Source organism: Clytia hemisphaerica, unplaced genomic scaffold (assembly GCF_902728285.1).
Source record: "Clytia hemisphaerica strain Z4C2 unplaced genomic scaffold, Clytia hemisphaerica genome assembly, whole genome shotgun sequence".
Taxonomy (NCBI): Eukaryota; Metazoa; Cnidaria; class Hydrozoa; order Leptothecata; family Clytiidae; genus Clytia; species Clytia hemisphaerica.
The window spans coordinates 977,683-997,117 of record NW_027103836.1 but is presented as its reverse complement, the minus strand read 5'-3'; the positions used below and the strand labels follow the sequence as shown (position 1 = coordinate 997,117).

At 34.8% G+C, this 19,435-nt stretch overlaps 3 protein-coding genes across 3 annotated transcripts in view; 1 reads left to right on the top strand and 2 right to left on the bottom strand.

The window, feature by feature from the left end:
* Positions 1–1,389: 1,389 nt before the first annotated feature.
* LOC136807087 (dual specificity protein kinase shkD-like) lies at positions 1,390–7,569 on the top strand. Its single transcript, XM_067063657.1, has 4 exons — positions 1,390–1,542; positions 5,492–6,302; positions 7,231–7,303; positions 7,555–7,569. Exons 1-4 carry the CDS (start codon positions 1,482–1,484, stop codon positions 7,567–7,569), a joined length of 960 nt encoding a protein of 319 aa, XP_066919758.1. The 5' UTR covers positions 1,390–1,481.
* A 1,880-nt stretch (positions 7,570–9,449) lies between these two features.
* Positions 9,450–17,290, bottom strand: LOC136807135 (ankyrin repeat domain-containing protein 60-like). Its single transcript, XM_067063713.1, has 4 exons — positions 17,006–17,290; positions 12,978–13,132; positions 11,843–12,088; positions 9,450–9,777 (listed from the first exon to the last, which is right to left on the bottom strand). The coding sequence occupies exons 1-4, from the start codon at positions 17,152–17,154 to the stop codon at positions 9,485–9,487; spliced, it is 843 nt and encodes a 280-aa protein (XP_066919814.1). The 5' UTR covers positions 17,155–17,290; the 3' UTR covers positions 9,450–9,484.
* A 124-nt stretch (positions 17,291–17,414) lies between these two features.
* The window catches only part of LOC136807132 (DNA repair protein RAD50-like), a 33,581-nt gene continuing 31,560 nt past the window's right edge, over positions 17,415–19,435 (bottom strand). Inside the window, exon 31 of the mRNA XM_067063709.1 lies at positions 17,415–17,980. Within this exon, the coding sequence (XP_066919810.1) occupies positions 17,938–17,980 (43 nt within the window). The 3' untranslated portion in view covers positions 17,415–17,937. The remainder of the gene's footprint in view (positions 17,981–19,435) is intronic.

Sequence of the window (19,435 nt, the reverse complement as noted above, 5' to 3'; positions counted from 1 at the left end):
TTCAAATTAGTTTTCAAGGTTGCCTTGGCTCAAATTTGTTCATCTATGGCTCATATTTTAGGCAATTTCTCATAGTTTTTGAAAATGTTAATTTCATTAAAAAGCGCCGGGTTATTTTTTCATGAATCCCTTTAGAAGTTTTAAGGCGCATTTATTTGCTTGTGAGTCAAGTAAACGATATAGCGCTTTCGCAGCATTGACCTTTGATACGCAAGTGTGATTAACTGAATTAGGAAGTAATATACATGTATATCATCATAATAAAACAATCCCTTGTACTTTCAACCAGCTTAGAGGTGCTTACTCAAACTGTGTTTGATTATCCTAACTGGAGGTGCTTACTCATATGACAGTTTGAACGTCCTGCTCCTGGACAAACTGTTCAGCCAAAAAATAAGTCAATCTGAATGTCTAAGACAGGAGACAGATTGCATAATTTGACTGTCAACAAATTCATTAGTTTATGTATAAATTTTTATAAAAAGTAATGCAATGTGACTGCTAGAAGAGACCTTGGTAATTACAGAACCAAACCAAGAGCTTTTGACAAATCCAATATGTCTGCTGCCAAAACGAAAAACGTGATTAATCACGTTTAGCGCTACAGTACAATTCAATTTTCGCTACTTTAAAAAGAGCCAATCAGATTGCATTGCGATTATTCAAACATGGTGGCGTTTAGCGCAATTCGATTTGTCGAGGAAATCTTAATAGACCTATCAATTCACGCCATTTTCCAAGAAAAGTAGAGATCTGTTACTTCTACAAAAAGTTCTGCTTAAAAACGTCGTCCATCACGCACGCTAAAAGAGAACAGCATTATTGTTAGACAATCTATCCAGGCAGCAAACATAACGGAGCATTTATATTTATAGCCGGAACAAACACACAAAAATTTGAGATCCCTGTCCATGGCGTTCTAAATCTACGCCATGTTTCTGTCCCATATCTTTCGTGAAGCTATGAATGCCTCCTCACTCACTGTGCGCTCGCTACGGGGGCAAAAAAGATTTATAACAAATTTTCACAATTCATTTTTTCCAGGTCTTCGGCCGTTAAAAAAATATTCGACATCAAGTCTTCGGTTTTTTAATTCAGGTCTTCGGCCGCTAAATCAGGTCTACGCGTCCGCTGACGGAAAATGAAATATGCGTCGCAAATGCAGAATTTTATAATTTTTAACTGCCCTCTGAAGAATTGCGAGCAGGGTGGGGTACTGGGTTGCCAAGTTTGTCGCCCAAAATAAGGGTAATTTTTGTCGAAAATGGTAGCTACTTTCATTTTCGATAAACAAACAACCTCAGCGTAAAATGGAAAAAAGGGAGGGAGAAGCATAAACACGTTTCAAGTTTCAAGTTTCTCTTTTACGTTTTTTGTACTTTATACAATGAATAAAAACCTGAGAGTGAAACGAGATCATAAGTAGAGAGCACGTTTTCGAAGATTTTGAAGGACTGCACTTCGTTTACTCCTTGAGCACCATGTTATCCTTTCTATTTGGTTCATCAATACTATCCCTATGTCTTTTAGGGATAGAAGGAGGTGAGAGTCATTTTTGCTTTTCTGTTTTCTTTTTGTACATTAACAGATAATAAAAGTTTTTTTTACATTCAAACAGTCCCTCCCAGTTACATGAATGGAAGCGGGTTGTAAACTTTTTTGGGAAAATCTATCCTCCGATTAACCTCTCGGTCATCAGTCAAGCAAAGAAAAAAAAATCTTCAAAGATTAAATTTTCGGGATTTTGACCCTAATTAAAATTACTTTTGCGAGGGATATTATTGTGGCTTTTAGAAAATTAACTCAATCTTTGAATCTATATTTAAGAGTTCATTAAAATACAGCTGGAGAAGTCGAAAGTCATTACCCCCAAATATACTGAATCAAATCTAAAAATAAGAAGTTTGAAAGTGGCTGATTTAGTACCACCTTTTTTTAAAAGCAGAGAAACGTTAAAATTAATGATTCCAGCTACTAAAACGCCTTGTATATGCAGGCAGTGCTTTACAATTTAGTTACGTATTTGGATACGATATAAGCCCCTCTCCTAATGAATGTTTTAAAATCCTAGGACTAGGAGACTGGCTTGAACAAAATATTCACTAAAGTCTATTCACGATAAGTGTGATGCACTCTTTTTTCATTTAACTATAACTTTTGAAGGAATTCTTTTATCTTTATAAATTTGGCATCATTGGAAAGATATTACTGAGTGGAACAATTTAAAATAAAAAAGTCTTTGAAAAAATTCTAAAAACGAAGATGAAAATGAAGAAGAAAAAAATGAAGATCTTGTAGAGAAGTGCTATAACTTTCATTTTCACTGGAGTGAATCCTTGATTATTGAACGTCATCACTGTAAAAAAATTCTTAAAAATAATCATTAAGTCAAAAGCTATCAAACTAATTTATAAGCTGATTGACGTCTAAAAACGCTGTTTTCTGCTGTATTTTGGGGTCAATCACTTATTAACTTTGCCTCATAACTTTATATTGACATGTTGCAGAAGTAGACGGTGGAGAAATTTTTAGAAATATGTGTTCTTATCTTCTAGGAGACCAAAGGTCATCTTTCATTTTTTATACAAATTTTGTGTTCTGATTTCTAGGAAACCTTTATCGCACTATTTGTCTCCCTAAACTTATCACTACATTATGGTTTGATGTGTTCTAAATCTAGGAAAAACAATTTGCCAAGATAGATAAACTTGTAAGATATTTGTTTCTCTCCACGAGAGATGTGTTCTGAAAATGTCTAGGGTCACTAGGCAACAGCATTACATCAATTCGCTCTTGATAATACCCCTGTCTCCTTAAAAGATGTGTTCTGAAGCTTTCTAGGGTTGCCTAGAAAACGAGAACACGTTAGATGACTTTCGATGTTGGGAAGAATTTTCGATCTTTACAACAGATCGCCAAATTTCACAAATGACAATATAAATCGTCTTTTTCCAGCCAGGCACACAGATAGAACCAACAGAACAGATTCAATTTTGTGAAGTAAAAGTAGCACAGATAACAAAATTAGATTTTCTGTAGAATAGCTGTCCAAGGTAGATTTTACCATAAGTTGGTCTATTTATAAAAGTCCTTTTTTGGCCTTTTTCCATCTGCCATCTTGAATTATATGCGAAAAAACAGGATATGCAAAAACGCAGGCAAGAACAAAAAAGCTGTGGTTGGATTTAGTTGGAAATTATGCAAAAAGATATGAAAGTTTACACTAATTTTTTAAAACCAACAAAGCATCTTATAAAGAAGTATTACTGTATACTCATTAGAACAATAAAAGATGAAATTTTGTAATTCAAAAACAAATACTTACAAAAGACAACAAAGCTTTTTTAGGAATTTGTTTTTAAACAGCATTTTTTCTTTTGAGGCCATCAGACTATCAAAACACGCAAATTGAAAACAGTAATTATGACGTCATTCTTGCAAGAAAATATAATAGACGATATCGGCTTTACCGAATTCTCCCCGAATGATTACCCATGATGCATTGCGCAAAAAAATTCACGGACGATAACCCAAACCCTGACAATGCATCATGGGTAATCATTCGGGGAGAATTCAGAAAGCCGATATCGTCTATACCCCTGTTTTGATATACAAGGTCAAAGCGCAATATTTAGAAAAAATTAAGTATTTTGCAACTGTAAATCAGGGGGTCCAATCAATGTTTTGGTTTGAGTATATGACGTCGTTATGCCATTCCTAAGAGAATAATTTACCGTCAGCCAAATGAAAATTACTCTGCACCTCTGCTGTTGATTTCCAGCTTGAGTTTATGCCTAATGTTATGGTTTTTAAAGGGCTTGTTCTAAGAGACGAGAGCATTATTTTTGGTTTCAAGAGAGACAAATTTAGTCTTTCTCCTACAAGATTTCACTTTAATGTAATTCGATATGGCGGATGGAAAGGTGAAAAGGTCTACGTCAACACACCTCGTCTAATTTCGGCATTAGGAAAAACAGGAAGGTCCAAATCACTGACTGAAAAATATTGCTAAAAGCAAGGAATTGTAGCTACAATTAACAATTTCAACCCTCCTATTATTCACAGCTCTAAATAAGAGTGTAGGAAATAGATCATACTCTACCCTACCCCTGCGTCACAGACCTGTTGAGACCCCAGCCCACTGGAAAATTAAGCAAAAATTTCGTCCCCGGTGGGGAAATACCCTTGAATTTCAGCCCCACTGGGAAATTGACTTTGATTTTATTCCCATTCAAAATTCCAAGCTTCAAAATTTCCATCTCCACTGGGTTTTTAACCTTGAAAAAATAAAATTTCTATCCCCATTGCGATCACAAAAAGAATTTTTGTCCCCACTGAAGAAAAAAGTTCCACCGGGGCTGTGAGACAGGGGTGTTCCAGGCTCGGATACAGAGGGAGGCTATAACCAATGGAGGAGAGTGCACTTTATTATCGTATTACCTTATATAGAAACTAATTACTCTCCATGAATAAGATAGCCTACCTCCTGTATCCGACCCTGTGTTCTACCTAATAAATGTCCCCCTGCTAATTAATTTTTTTTCGGAAGATACTTTTGAATGTCCCTCTTTTACCCTAATTCTGCTGTACAGCCTCCTTTTCAAAAGTTTTCCACTCAGTACATTTTTATTGCAACCCTCCTACTTATTAAGTTTTGAGAATTTTTCCATCCACCCACCTATTCTAGTTTGTTTGGTACCAGAGAATAGATTAACTTTCATTAAATTTCTGCAAATTAGGCTATATGGTTCAAAGCAAGCGCTTCTTTTAAGACTACCTGAGACAATGACTTCTTATGGTTTACAGGTTTGCTGACATTTTTTGATAATAAGATAAAGATTCACAAAATTGAAATTCACAAGAATTTGATTTTGTTTTGTTCTTCTGACCTAATCTTATCTGCTTTTAGAAATCTTTAAAAGACTTTATTTTATAAGAGCGAGGGGGAAGATAAAAGGGTACAACAAGCTCATTTTCCCAATACCCTTCCTTCAATGGCATTTAACATAATTTCCCTACTTTGTATGCATGTAAGTTTCCTCAAAGCACATCTTCTTTTATTTTTTCTGATATTGCCTTGATAACCTGGAGTTGCCAACTGGAAATATTTTTTATCCTATAACAGATAATAAAATTTAGTTTTCTGGAAAATATCTGTTCTACCTTGCCAGCTAAAAGTATTTTCAAAACAAATACAGATACCTGATTTCAAACCAAAAGCAACTAAGGTTTAGAACAGATTGCCACAAAGATTTATTGTAAGAACATATGACGTTTTTCCGGCTTAACAAAATTTAATGAGGAAATTTTTTCAGAAAAGATCAACATCAAATTTCTATTAGAACAGATCTAGATTTTAAATTTCCGGGTTGGAGGTTTTCTCCTTATAATAGATATTTTTAACTCAACAATTCGAGATTTTATCTCTTTTTAGTAAGGTAAGCATTCTTAACTTTGTGTCTATGAAATCTATCTAATATTTTTCACACAGCATGCGACGCAAAAACGTTGACAAACGGGACAGGAACTTTTACATCTCCTGGATATCCACAAAACTACCCATTCGGTGACACGTGTCAATGGAAAATCAAAGTCGCACCCAACTTGAAAATCAAATTACAATTCCCAGATATGGCTATCTTAAGTTCTGACAGCAGTGAAAGTGCATGTGGTACGAACCGTATCGCTGTTGCTCATTCGTCTAACCCACGAGATCCACCATTACTGTATTGTAACTCACATCCTCCACCAATCGAAGCACAGGAGTATGGGAACGAATTAACAGTCACTTTCACTTCTACAAAGACTGAAGCAAAACAAAGCAAAGGTTTCAGTGCAAATTATACAGCTTATGACCCAAACCCACCTCCACCGACCACCACCACAACCACCACAACCACCACTACCACCACAACCACCACCACCACCACCACCACCACCACCACCACCACCACACCAACCACCACCACACCAAACACCACCACACCAACCACCACCACACCGACCACCACCACCACCACCACAACCACACCACCACCACACAACCACCACCACCACCACAACAACAACCACCACAAATTCACCTCCACCGACCACCACACCAACCACCACCACACCAATCACCACCACACCGACCACCACCACTACCACACCAACCACCACCACACCAACCACCACCACCACCACCACCACAACAACAACCACCACAAACTCACCTCCACCGACCAACACAACAACAACTGCAAACACAACAACAGCAAACACAACTACTGCAAACACAACGGCTCCAGTAACCTCACAAGGTTTGACCCCGGTTTGGGGCATTATTTTTCGGCAAAGTTATTACTAAGATTTTTTCGAGCCAATATGATATAATTATCAACTATGCTTAAAAAAGTTTAAAATCGATTTTGATATCAATGACTTAATGGGGTTCTAACTTTTAATGAAAAGACTTTATAAAAAAAAAACATTTACTGGTCTACTCTGAAGCAGTTTCTGAACGTACGTAAAACCCCGAAAATTCCACCTATTCGAAATGAAAGAAACGTCCTTGTAAGTGATGTTTCTGAGAAGGCCGATATTTTTAACTCTTTTTTCTCAAACCAATGCTCACTTATCGATACTGGCAGTGTTTTGCCACCTGAACAATTTCTTACTAACTCTAGACTGGATAATCTTGTATTTGAAGAAGAAAAAATCGAGTCTATTATTAATTCTTTGAATGTTAACAAAGCCCATGGGTGGGATAATATTTCTACTCGTATGATCAGAATCTGTGGTAAGTCTCTAGTAAAACCCTTGCTTAGCATATTCAATCTTTCTATCAACTCTGGCATCTTCCCATCACAGTGGAAGAAAGGTAACGTGGTTCCTGTCTATAAAAAGGGAGACAGGAGCATAGCCAAAAACTACAGACCAGTGTCTCTTCTTCCTGTGTTTGGAAAAATATATGAAAAGTGTATTTACGATACACTTTACAGGTATTTTGAAAACAATAACTTATTTTTCTCCTTGTCAGTCTGGTTTTCGGGAGGGGGATTCCTGCATTTCTCAGTTGTTATCCATAACGCATGATATTTATACAGGGTTTGACAAAGATCCTTCTCTAGATACCAGGGGGGTGTTTTTAGATATTTCAAAGGCATTCGATCGGGTGCGGCACGATGGCTTACTCTTTAAACTTAAATCTTATGGGGTGACTGGACCGTTGCTTTCCTTAATTCGCAGCTTTCTTAACGATAGTCATCGGAGAGTTGTGTTGAATGGGAAAACATCTGAGTGGAAGCGAATCAATGCTGGGGTACCTCAAGGCTCGATTCTTGGTCCATTGTTCTTCTTAATTTATATTAATGATCTTCCAAAAAACCTTGAGTCAAAACCGAAGATCTTTGCTGACGATACCTCTTTATTCTCTCTTGTGATTGATCAACTCTTGAGCCTTGATGTACTTAACAGATATCTCTCCAGGATAAATGACTGGGCTCATCAATGGAAGATGTCTTTTAACCCTGACCCATCTAAGCAAGCCATTGAAGTCTATTTTACCTGTAGACTCACTCCTCCTAATGTTCCAGCAATCTCCTTTAATAATTCTAATATCGCGACCAGTGAGTACCAGAAACATCTTGGTCTAATCTTAGATTCAAAACTTTCTTTTAATCGCCATCTAGACGAGAAGATAAAAAAGGCCAATAAAGGAATTGGTCTTATTAATCGACTTCGCAAGCATGTGCCTAGGAGATCTCTACTAACCATTTATAAATCTTTCATTAGGCCTCATCTTGATTATGGTGATATCGTATATGACCGCCCAGGAAATGCTACCTTTGTGCAGAAGCTTGAATCTATTCAATATAATGCCTGTTTAGCTATAACAGGCTGTTTTCGTGGAACGTCTCAAGAAAAACTATATTCAGACAAGCGCTGACAGGCGCTTTGCTAGAAGAATGACATTCTTCTATGGAATTATTAATAATTTAGCCCCTTCGTATTTACGTAACTACCTGCCAGTAAGACTTACAGCACCAGGTGGCCTTAGAACAAGAAATCCTATTTATCCTCTTAATATACGAACTGAGCGTTTCCGTAACACTTTTTTTCCGTACTGCATATCTCAGTGGAATGTTCTGGGAGGTAATATACGAGATCTACCTTCAATAAAAACTTTCAAAAAAGCAATCTATGAATTTTTGAGACCCAAGCAATCTCATGTTTTTGATGTTCCTGATATTAAAGGAGTGATCTTTCTTAATCGACTTCGGGTTGGTTTCAGCCATCTCAACGAGCATAAATTTAGACATGGCTTCCGCGACACTTTAGACCCTTTCTGTGGTTGCCGAACTAACTCTGTTGAAAACACTCAGCACTATCTTCTGCACTGCTCTATATATTCCCATGCAAGACAATCTTTGTTCGACAAACTTCAGACCCTAGGCATTATTTTTCATCCGCCGCTTAACCCTCCTTTTTTCTGTCGGCTTTTATTATATGGGGATGAAAGTTTGAGTTCAAATCTAAATAAATCTATTCTTTGTTCTGTTGTTGAATTTCTTAACGAAACTGGAAGGTTTAGCGGTGCTTTATTTTAGGCTTTTACCTAACAATTGTAGCTTCCTTCTCCAAGATTTTTTTTCTTTCTTTATTTACTTATTTATTTATTTTTTTACATAGTCTAGTACCTCTGGCGATATAACGTTAGTTCCTAGCGGGGGGAGGGACTATATTTTATGTTTAAGTAATGTTTTGTAATATATGTTCGTAGTGTACACGTGTTTTTGTTTCAATAAAGAAGAAGAAAAAAAAAAAAAAAAAAAAAAAAAACTTTGAAGAGCTTATTTTCGGCGAAGAAATAACATTTTGAATTTTTTTTTTCGGTAGATAATGTATCTTTCCGCAAAATTTTTCTAAAAGCTTATTTTGTCTTAAAGTCTTGAAAATAGTGCTTTTTGACCAATTTTTCATCCCAATTTTTCATAGAACAACAGCCATAACTTTTGATGCATAAATTTAGGAAATTTTTCTGAAAAATTTAAAACAGTTCAATTCTTTGCGGACAGTTTGAAAAAACTTCGAAACAAAACGGTTAATTACCCATTAAAACTTAGCATTTTTATAAAAGAAGGTAATGCAACATATTATTAACGTCTTTTTAAAGTTCATAGTGTCATTTTTGCAATTAAATTCTTAATTACACTTAAAGGAGTTGATTAAAAAGCAATTCATAAAGGCAATTCTTTCTTAAAAGTGTTAAAGAACCTAAACATAATTTTATGTTCGAATTCTAAAATCAATCTTTTGACTATATGGTCAGAGCCCTAACACCTTTTTTGATTTTTTTATTTAACGCAGGAATAAAATTTGAAACTTAAGCTACCCAACTTTCATTTCCACACTTTTTTGACACAGACTTTAAGGATCATCATTATAGAAAGATACAGCTATTTTTGCTGGTAATTCGAATATATTTCAAAATGACTAACTTTTAAGGTCTAAAGACCGGTTTATTATATTTGATTGGATTTGGATTTGTCTTAGTATTCGTTTCTCCTGTCAAAATAACACACAAATAAATCTTTCCATATTCGCCACAGTACCACGTGGATAAAAAAGAATCGTATTTCTGTGACTCTGTTAAACGCGTATAATGTTGTGTTTTGGAGATTTTTCGTTTCGTTTCGATTCGTTCGAGAGTTGCTTTAATGCGGTCTTGTAACTCCCAATTCATGAGAGAATTTCTTTCGTGGTTCCACTCGTATGGTCGGAATTTACGTCTCACTGTAAAATAGAATTGAGGATGAATATAACGTACGGAAGCCCTGAGCGGCCACAACGACAACAATTTCCCACAACAATATTTCAAACTCTCACAACGATATTTCAAACTCTCATAACAATATCAAAGTTCTCACAGCAATATCAATATTCTCACAACAATATAAATATTCTCACAACAATATCCAAATTCTCACAACAATATCAAAATTTTGACAACAATATGAAAACTCAGAAAAATCTAAAGTGCTCTCTCTCGCAGTGATTTTTTTACGTCTCGTTGGCGATGAAGAATCTTCCATGATAATAGGGCTTGAAATTTCTACACATATAAGACTACGAGGTGTCTACATGTAGCTAAATATTTCACGTGGTGATTGAATGGGCCGCATGATTACAATAAAATTACAGAGAGGCTGGTGGTCGTCCCCTATAAACGATAGGAAAAAAGTTAACTATTGTATAGAGTTGGTAACCATCTGGTGTACTGCTGCAAAAGTTTCCAATTTCAAGAGAAACAATAAGTTCCATAAGCTTTATGGACGGTATATGGACCAGCTTCTAAGATCGAATAGAAAATACTTGCAAATAAGGTGACTGTGGTGCAGTCCCGGGGGGGGGGGGTACTACCCTTGTCGACCGACGGGGGTGCTCCGCTGAGGTTCGAAAAATGGACCCTACGTGGGACTCGAAATTTGCGAAAAAAGTGACCCTGAATGGGACTGAAATTCCAAAATGTTCTCAAATTTTCTACTTTTTCCCCAAATTATCCAAAAATAGGCACCCTACGAGGGACTGATTTTTATATTTTGGTGTTTTTGCGACCCTACCTGGGACTCGTGGAGGTTAAAAAAAGGTACCCTGACCAGCGGAGCATATCGTAACCCATTTTGCCCTAGTACCCCCCCCCCCCCCCGGGGGTGCAGTCTCCTCCCCACATTCCATGCAGTAGTTGCCATCGCGGATTTCTCCACGGAACTCTATGGCGACTATTACCAGACTCTCTGTAATTTTATTGTAATAAATGTGTTGGAACTTAAGGCCCTGTCCTTACGGAAGATTTTTCATCATTAACAAAAAATCACTGAGGAGAGAGCACTTTAGATTTTTTCCGGCTTTTTCATATTGTTTGTTGTGAGAATATTGGTATTGTTGTGAGAATATTGGTATTGTTGTTGGAATTTCGATATTCTGTTGTAAGAAATTTGATATTGTTGTGATAATTTTGATATTGTTGTGATAATTTTGATATTGGTGTCGATAGTTTGAAATATTGTTGTGAAAGTTTGAAATATTGTTGTGAGTGATTTATATTATTGCGTGAAATTGTTGTCATTGTGGTCACTCAGGGATTCCGTAATAACGTGAAGTGATTTTTTTATCATTGGATTGACAACCAGTGTGTGGGAATACTAAAATTGGAAATAATTCTTATGAAGCAGTCATTTTGCAGCCAGTCAACTTATGGTCAGACTGAAAAAATTAATGAAGAATCAGAATGTAGACGAACTGTAAGGGATTTTGCAACATATTGTTTTTAGACTTGCTAAAATTCTTTAAAGAAATTTCAATATTGTTTGAAAGGTTTTCTCATTTCTATTCTTAGCCACGGAAAGTCATTAAGTCTTACTAAGTGATCTGTTTTTCCACACTGTCGACGTTAAGCCGTACACGCTTTTTTTTATAAGAATATACTTTATAAGAGTATTTATGATGAAACTGGCGAAAAAAGTTAAGAATATGCTAAGAATACCACCTTCACGGAATTTGGCAATTGAACCTGAAAATGCCATTTTTTGAGCTCCTTACCATAGATTGCAAATTTATTTCCTAGCAATGCTCAGCGAAAGTTCCATAAAAATGCAAAATTTTTGCTTGAGGTATGTATTACATGCTAGATTTTAGCTGGGTTTGGATACAAACCTAAGAATACCAAAAGAATATTTCAGGATCATTTTCCCGAAAAGGTTAAGAATACCTATGTTGAAATAAAAAGATCACCATTCTTATGAAAAAAAGCGTGTAGATAATTCTTACAATGAGCAACCTCTAAACAATCTAAACTTACGTAACAGCTCGACACATCTAGCATGGTGGCGTGTTGCCGCCACTTGTACAGCATGACGCCCTGATAACAATGGTTTCCGTTCGTTCACCACACCTTGTTGCAACAACTTCTCTACGACAGCATCATTGCCGTGGAAACATGATATAAACAAAGCAGTTAAGGGCCTATCTAAATCATGACTGGTGTGAAGCGAAGCTTTGGAAATTTCTTCTTTTGTTGCAGGCAGATACAGCTCAGCCAATACATCTACAAAAGAAATATTAATGCGTGTAACTAAACCAATAGATAGCTAGTTGACAGTGCCTCTGCCAGAAAGGATTGTAACGTAAAAACGATTTCCTATTGCAAGGTGGGTACTCATAGGTTCCAAATAAACGCCCCCCCGCTTGTTAATTTTTCGAAAATTTTCAAACCCCCCCTCCGCCTGATATTAGCCTTTATTTACAGTAGTTTTGGGTTTTCGTAATTACAACTTCCAACCCCGCCGGCAACTAGGTCCCACCCCGTTTATTAAAATTTTGAAAATTTTTCAAACCTACCGTTTATTCGAAACCCCCGTCTATCTGGAACCTAAGATTAACAATTAAACATTCTTTTTACGATGAATTGTTATCTTTTGATTGTAACACAGAAAACGAACCAAGTTTTTAGAATTAATCTTTTACCTTTATACAATCAAGGTCATAATATATTGAGAATTTTGGCTATTTTAACGTTTTTCAAGATTTAAAGTTCTGGCGAGAAAGTCGATTTTTGGCTATCTTTTTAATTTAATCGAATATTTCAATTTGGGAGGGGTTGGCAGACTTCCAGGCTATATTCTGAGTCTTATTGGACTATTTTTGAACTTTTGGATAATCAGATCCTAAGGTCCTACTCAGAGTTAAAACTCTACCCTTCCATCCTACTTTAGAGCAGTTACAAATCGATTGTGGTTCAAAAACTTCCCGGTGGATTTCCCTTTTTTCTCAAATACCATTATGACCTTGATTGTAGTTTGTTCTCTACTGTATGAAATAAAAAAAAATCAACATGAGATTTTAAGGCTTTAAGAGACAAAGCAAGATATCAAGAAAAATAACGAGATTTTTTCAACCTTACAAACCCTCTAGCCTTTTAGGGTTTAAACTCATACCTTCCCAGGATCCATATCGTGCAGCGGCCACCAGCTTACGATTCGTTTTCCATACGCGAGCTTTGATTCTGGCATCAGGTAAGATGTGAAAATAACTCAATGATTTTTCATCCACTAAAGCACATTCGTCCAAATAGAACAATTGTAACAAATAACTGGAAAGGAAAGAGAATTATTCACAAAGTTGAAACATTACTAGAATCGACAAGTCGTAAAAATTAGATTTTATATAATATTTCCAAAAAAATACTTTCTCGTTTGAAATAATTATAAAAACGAAATCATTTTTCGACCGAAATTTCGAACCCTTCTTTTGAAATTTAAGAGCTACTAAATAATACTTTAAGGATTGAAAATCTTTAAAGGTTCTGTTTTTAAGTAAGAGTGAATCGTTTGCTTACTTATCAATTTTAATTTACAAGCTTTTTCACATTGGATTGACACGGATGTGGAGCAAGATTGGTCAGAAAGAGGAAAAGAAAAACAATTTTTTGCTTATATCAGCACAAATTAAGAATAGGCAGACAGTGTCCTGATATGAAATATGTGTCTGATATGAAACGGGAACACTTATGCCATGTGTCCACTCCAGAAAGTTTGCAACGGATCGGTACGGATTGGAGTGTTTTCTATTGTTCTAAGGATTATCTTCGACCTGAAGGAGATTAAAATAATTCGATTTCTTTTGTATGAAATTTGTAAACAGAAAGAATCTACTTTTTAAAAATCCGAAGTGGAATTTGCAAAACGGTTCAGATCGCTTTTCTTCTTCTTTTCAATCCGTACCGATCCGTTGCAAACTTTCCGGAGTGGACACATGGCTTAAAAATAAAACCTTTAATGGGATGTTATGCTACATTTAGTTATGTTTTTAACATTACACATTAACCTTTTGTGCGCGCTGTTTTTTTTTGAAAAAGTTGAAATTTTTCACCATTGAAAAGCTATTTTCATACTCTTTCTAAAAGCACTCGGTTTATGCCCCTTTAAATCAAGTGGTCAGGAGCTATGGCCTCAAGACTGAGACTCAGTATTTTGGCTTGTTTTGGACGCCTATTGGCGTCCTTTGCGGGGTCTAAGGGTTAATGTACAAGTTATACTATTTCTCCTACTTCAACTGGGCTGCTCATCTCTCCTATTGGGCAAAAATTACAGTGATTCATTCTTTTGCATAGCAAATGTCAAATAACATTTCAAATTACTACTTATTGAAAAAAACCTAATCCACTTAAATATTTAAAAGAGAAGCTATTTCATCAGTAGGAGATGTAAAACAATGGGGAGATATTGATTGTCAAGCTTAAGAAGAAGAATGGATTTCATATTTTATTGACATTTCTTATAACCAGGAGGTCTTTTAAACCAAGAAGCAGAAACGTACAACATTCAAACGATTCAAAATGTTTCTTTGGATTTTACAACAGAAGTAGTGCCATTTCCCTTTTATAGCTTTTTTGAAGCTATTTTTGTTTGGAAGTTAAGCAGTTTTTGAGATTTTTCGTTTCGTTTCAATTTGTTCAATGCGATCTTTGGTCTAATGTCTAATGGGAGTCAAAAAATGGATTCTTTTATTCTATTTGATGGACACCAATATAACTGCAGCTGGCAGGGCGAATGATATTGCTTCACCTTGTATCAAAAGAAGGAACGTCATATTTTTTCCTGATATTGAAAATCGACCAGAACCTTATCGAAATCACGACTTTAGAAGATACACAAACACTTTGATTGACCAACTAACAGTGTTAACAAGATCGCTTTTACTTGAAAAATGTACTAATGTCTGGATGTACTCAGTGAAAAAGAATTCGCTGATTCAGTTGACAGAATCAAATTTTCTGGATGCTTTTGATGACATAGAAACCACCAGCCAAACAATCCAACAATGGAAACTAATAATATAATGCAGTTTTTGTCAACACTTCCAGAAAGTGGCAACGAAGAGAAAATACAACATACTTTGATTTATTTCATGTTCTATTGGGCTTCATGGTTTGGCAGGCCAGAAAAAGAGCTATTATCAATGAAGTTGCAATCCGCGGAGAATGAACAAAATTATAATGTGGTATTTCTTTGTGGCACAATTGATACGATGTGTTTAGTTGTCAAGAGCTGGATGCCAAGACATCGTTATTTCAATATCGATTCGTTAAAGGAAAAGATCGCTGAGTCAACACATGCATAAAGATTTAATGGGTGTTCTCAAGAATGCTCATTACGATCGTTTTAAAGAATTTGGTGCTCGTAAAAAATATTCTTTTCGCTGACGATTTGAAAATGTATTTTTGGACAAAAGTGGTTCAGTATAAAACTAACGGTTTACTGGATGATCCGTCCTGGCAATGGAACGACTATCATTTATTTGACTTCCTGGAGAAAGTTCTCAAACCAATGTCTTATGTGATTGTATTTGAAGGGAAACAACATTATAAATTAGAAAACGGATTGGACAGAATTTCAACCAATACGATCAAGGATAAAGTAGTTAATTCACAAAATAATGTTCAAATTTTCATCGAAAGAAAAAACCGTTCTTTCAGAATGAATGTAACAACATTTCGAACAGAGAATTTGATTAAAATTATCATTGACGATATCCCGTCATCTCCAATAATCGAAGTAACGAAAGTGCCAAATGATTTTCAAATTTTGAAATTTTAAATGAAGTAAAAATATTCAAATTTCAAAATTTGAAAAAATGAAAAATGGAAAATTTTTAGTATTGCTTAAAATTGGACAAAGCTCGTTGTAATAAAAGTGCCAATGAAAGGTTTAAATTTTAAAAATTATATTTGTCACACTTTTTTCATTTATCTGAAATTTAAGAAGCAAACTAATAGAATTATCTTTCAAAAAACATATTCGTGAAATTGAAGGGACAAAATATCCACCTGTTTTTTGCCTATTGTCTCAGATATTAGGCTATATTAGTCGAAAGTAAACATCGTTCTAAACCCCCATAACGTGGTTTCTTTGCCTTATATGGTAAAGTTGATTACCTAAACGTTCTTAAGGTCAAATTATGATGTTACAGTGTGCGCAAATCACACTTCTGTATACTAGGAACAAAAAGTCTATTGACGGGTCACGTGACGTTAATCAACCAATCAATTCTCTCAAAGATAGAATCACTCGAATTGCAGGGCTTTAGGTGATTATTGCACTTTTAGTGAACCTCCTGTTGACGTCAACACAGATTGCTAACCTTCTAATGGGCTATTCTAAAAAAAATTATACAGGGGTATTGACGAACTTTTTTCACTAGCCCCCCTGGAAATATTGAATAGCAAATTATCCCCTGGAAATTGGGATACAAACCCTCTGGAAAACTAAATTTTGTGAAAAAGGGCTGGAAAACAACTGATGCCCCCTATAAACCTTGAATAACCCCCTTGGAAAAGCTGAAAAAGGAACAAAAACCCCTTGGAAAATCAAGGCTTAGACCCCCCTTGAAAATTTCGTCAATACCCCTGTACAGTTTAAAAATGGAATAGCCCAATTTATTCATACTTAAAATTTAGAAACTCTTTTTGGCACTTTTATTACGTCGATTGGGGTATAAACAATTTTTTTAATTTCAAAATTTGAAAATCAAAATTTTTTTGTATTTTTCATTTTTCAAATTTTGAAATTTGAAAATTTTTACTTCTTTTCAAATTTCAAAATTTGAAATTCATTTGGCACTTTCGTTACTTCGATTTCCAATACTCCACTCTAAAGCTCTGGGAGAGAGATCTCGGAGACGAAATTTTCCATCACATGTTGTTTGGTCAAATCAACTCAATCTTCTCAAAATGCAGGAAACAAAATTACCCTCTGAAGTAACTCTTTCTATTGCTTACAATTTTTCTCACTTTTCATCTGGACTAATTTTACCCTATAGGATTAAAAGATTTATGTGTTTATTTCGTGTTTATTTTTTTTTGTTTTTTAAAGCTGATTGTCATCAATTTTAGATTAATTTTCTGTGTTAAATTGAGTTTAAAGTTCTTACAAATAAAATAAAGTTGAATTTGACGGTAACGTACCTTGGGATGCCAACAAATCCTTCGATCTTTTCCTTCAGTTGACTAATCTTAAGATCATTTTTGATTTTCTTGAGCGTGATGTGGTCGCCTGTGGCTTCCACGTGGATTCGAACCTTGAATAATTCTTCTTTTTTATCTAAACTAAACATATCTTCCTCATGATAAATTTCTCAACAAAAAAAAATCTTTTGAAAAATTCTTTGGAGGAAGTTTTGCTCAAAGATTTGACGTTAAATTCAAAAAATGTCGAAAATAGGAATTGATCTAAATTTTAAGCCTGCAAGTTATCAACTTAAAATATCAAGAAAGGCGTAGAATAAGGCTGCAATAGGAGAATAAAAAATTGACGTCAAATAAAAATAAGAGAAGAAATTAGTTTGTAGATCTGTAGAAAGATTGCATGACAAAAACGTATTTATATGAAAGAATAATTTCTAACTTGTAACCAGAGAGAATATGAATATAATAAAGTTCTTATTTAAATATAGCTATATCTAAAAAAACTAGGAAAAGTGAATAGTAAATAGGATATCGGATATCCAGGGGGTTATCGATTTTTGTTCAAAAGTGGATATCCAGTGGGTAAAGTGTCTTTTCAAGTAAAAAATACGATATCCAGGGATAATCATCTTTATAAGAGAGGATATCCAGGGGGTTGAGCATATTTTTAAGAGATAAAGTAGGATATCCAGGGGGTTCGATACTTCGAAAAATCAATATCCTCAACAGTGGTGGTAATTTTTTTTTCTGGAAAAGCCCAATGTCTTCAAAATAAAGATGCGAGAATTTTGAGCATTGACTCAATAATACCAGTGATACATTTCCTACCCTCAACTGAGCGTAGAAAATAAAACGCGATACCATAAATATCTCTGTTCCTTTGTAAAAAATGTCTTGTTTTGTTTTCTTTTTTGAGAAGATTCTTTTGCCATTCAAAGTTCACGGAAATTCATTTTCTTAATCTTTGAGTGTTGCCTGAAAATGATATTCGTTAGAAAAAAAAGTCATTTTTCTTTGAATTTGGTTGTCGAAAATTAAGAACCACAAAGATTTAATAAGCAACTTTTAAAAGTGAACGGAAGGAAGAAATAGTGCAATAGCAATCGAAGTAACGAAAGTGCCAAATGATTTTCAAATTTTAAAATTTAAAATGAAGTAAAAATTTTCAAATTTCAAAATTTGAAAAATGAAAAATGGAAAATTTTTAGTATTGCTTAAAATTGGACAAAGCTCGTTGTAATAAAAGTGCCATTTAAAGGTTTAAATTTTAAAAATTATATTTGTCACACTTTTTTCATTTATCTGAAATTTAAGAAGCAAACTAATAGAATTATCTTTGAAAAAACATATTCGTGAAATTGAAGGGACAAAATATCCACCTGTTTTTTGCCTATTGTCTCAGATATTAGGCTATATTAGTCGAAAGTAAACATCGTTCTAAACCCCCATAACGTGGTTTCTTTGCCTTATATGGTAAAGTTGATTACCTAAACGTTCTTAAGGTCAAATTATGATGTTACAGTGTGTGCAAATCACACTTCTGTATACTAGGAACAAAAAGTCTATTGACGGGTCACGTGACGTTAATCAACCAATCAATTCTCTCAAAGATAGAATCACTCGAATTGCAGGGCTTTAGGTGATTATTGCACTTTTAGTGTACCTCCTGTTGACGTCAAAACAGATTGCCAACCTTCTAATGGGCTATTCTAAAAAAAATTATACAGGGGTATTGACGAACTTTTTTCACTAGCCCCCTGGAAATATTGAATAGCAAATTATCCCCTGGAAATTGGGATACAAACCCTCTGGAAAACTAAATTTTGTGAAAAAGGGCTGGAAAACAACTGATGTCAGTTTATGAGGGGAGAACCCCCTATAAACCTTGAATAACCTCCTTGGAAAAGCTGAAAAAGGAACAAAAACCCCTTGGAAAATCAAGGCTTAGACCCCCCTTGAAAATTTCGTCAATACCCCTGTACAGTTTAAAAGTGGAATAGCCCAATTTATTTATACTTAAAATTTAAAAACATCTTTTGGCACTTTTATTACGTCGATTGGGGGTATAAACAATTTTTTTAATTTCAAAATTTGAAAATCAAAATTTTTTTGTATTTTTCATTTTTCAAATTTTGAAATTTGAAAATTTTTACTTCTTTTCAAATTTCAAAATTTGAAATTCATTTGGCACTTTCGTTACTTCGATTAATAGCCTTTGGAATGTAGGGTTAGCTAAGAAAAATTAGCAGCGCCATGCTTAATGTAAAGGGTGTGAAGACTATTTTGGGAAAGAGTTGTTTCATTTTAATTATATGGAAATTACCCCTTTCTTTCATTAAAATTTCAAAAAGAAATTTCAGTAGATTTTTAAAAATGCCCGCCATACTCTTCGAAAAGAGAGAGAAAATGAACAAAACCACAGTTCCATAT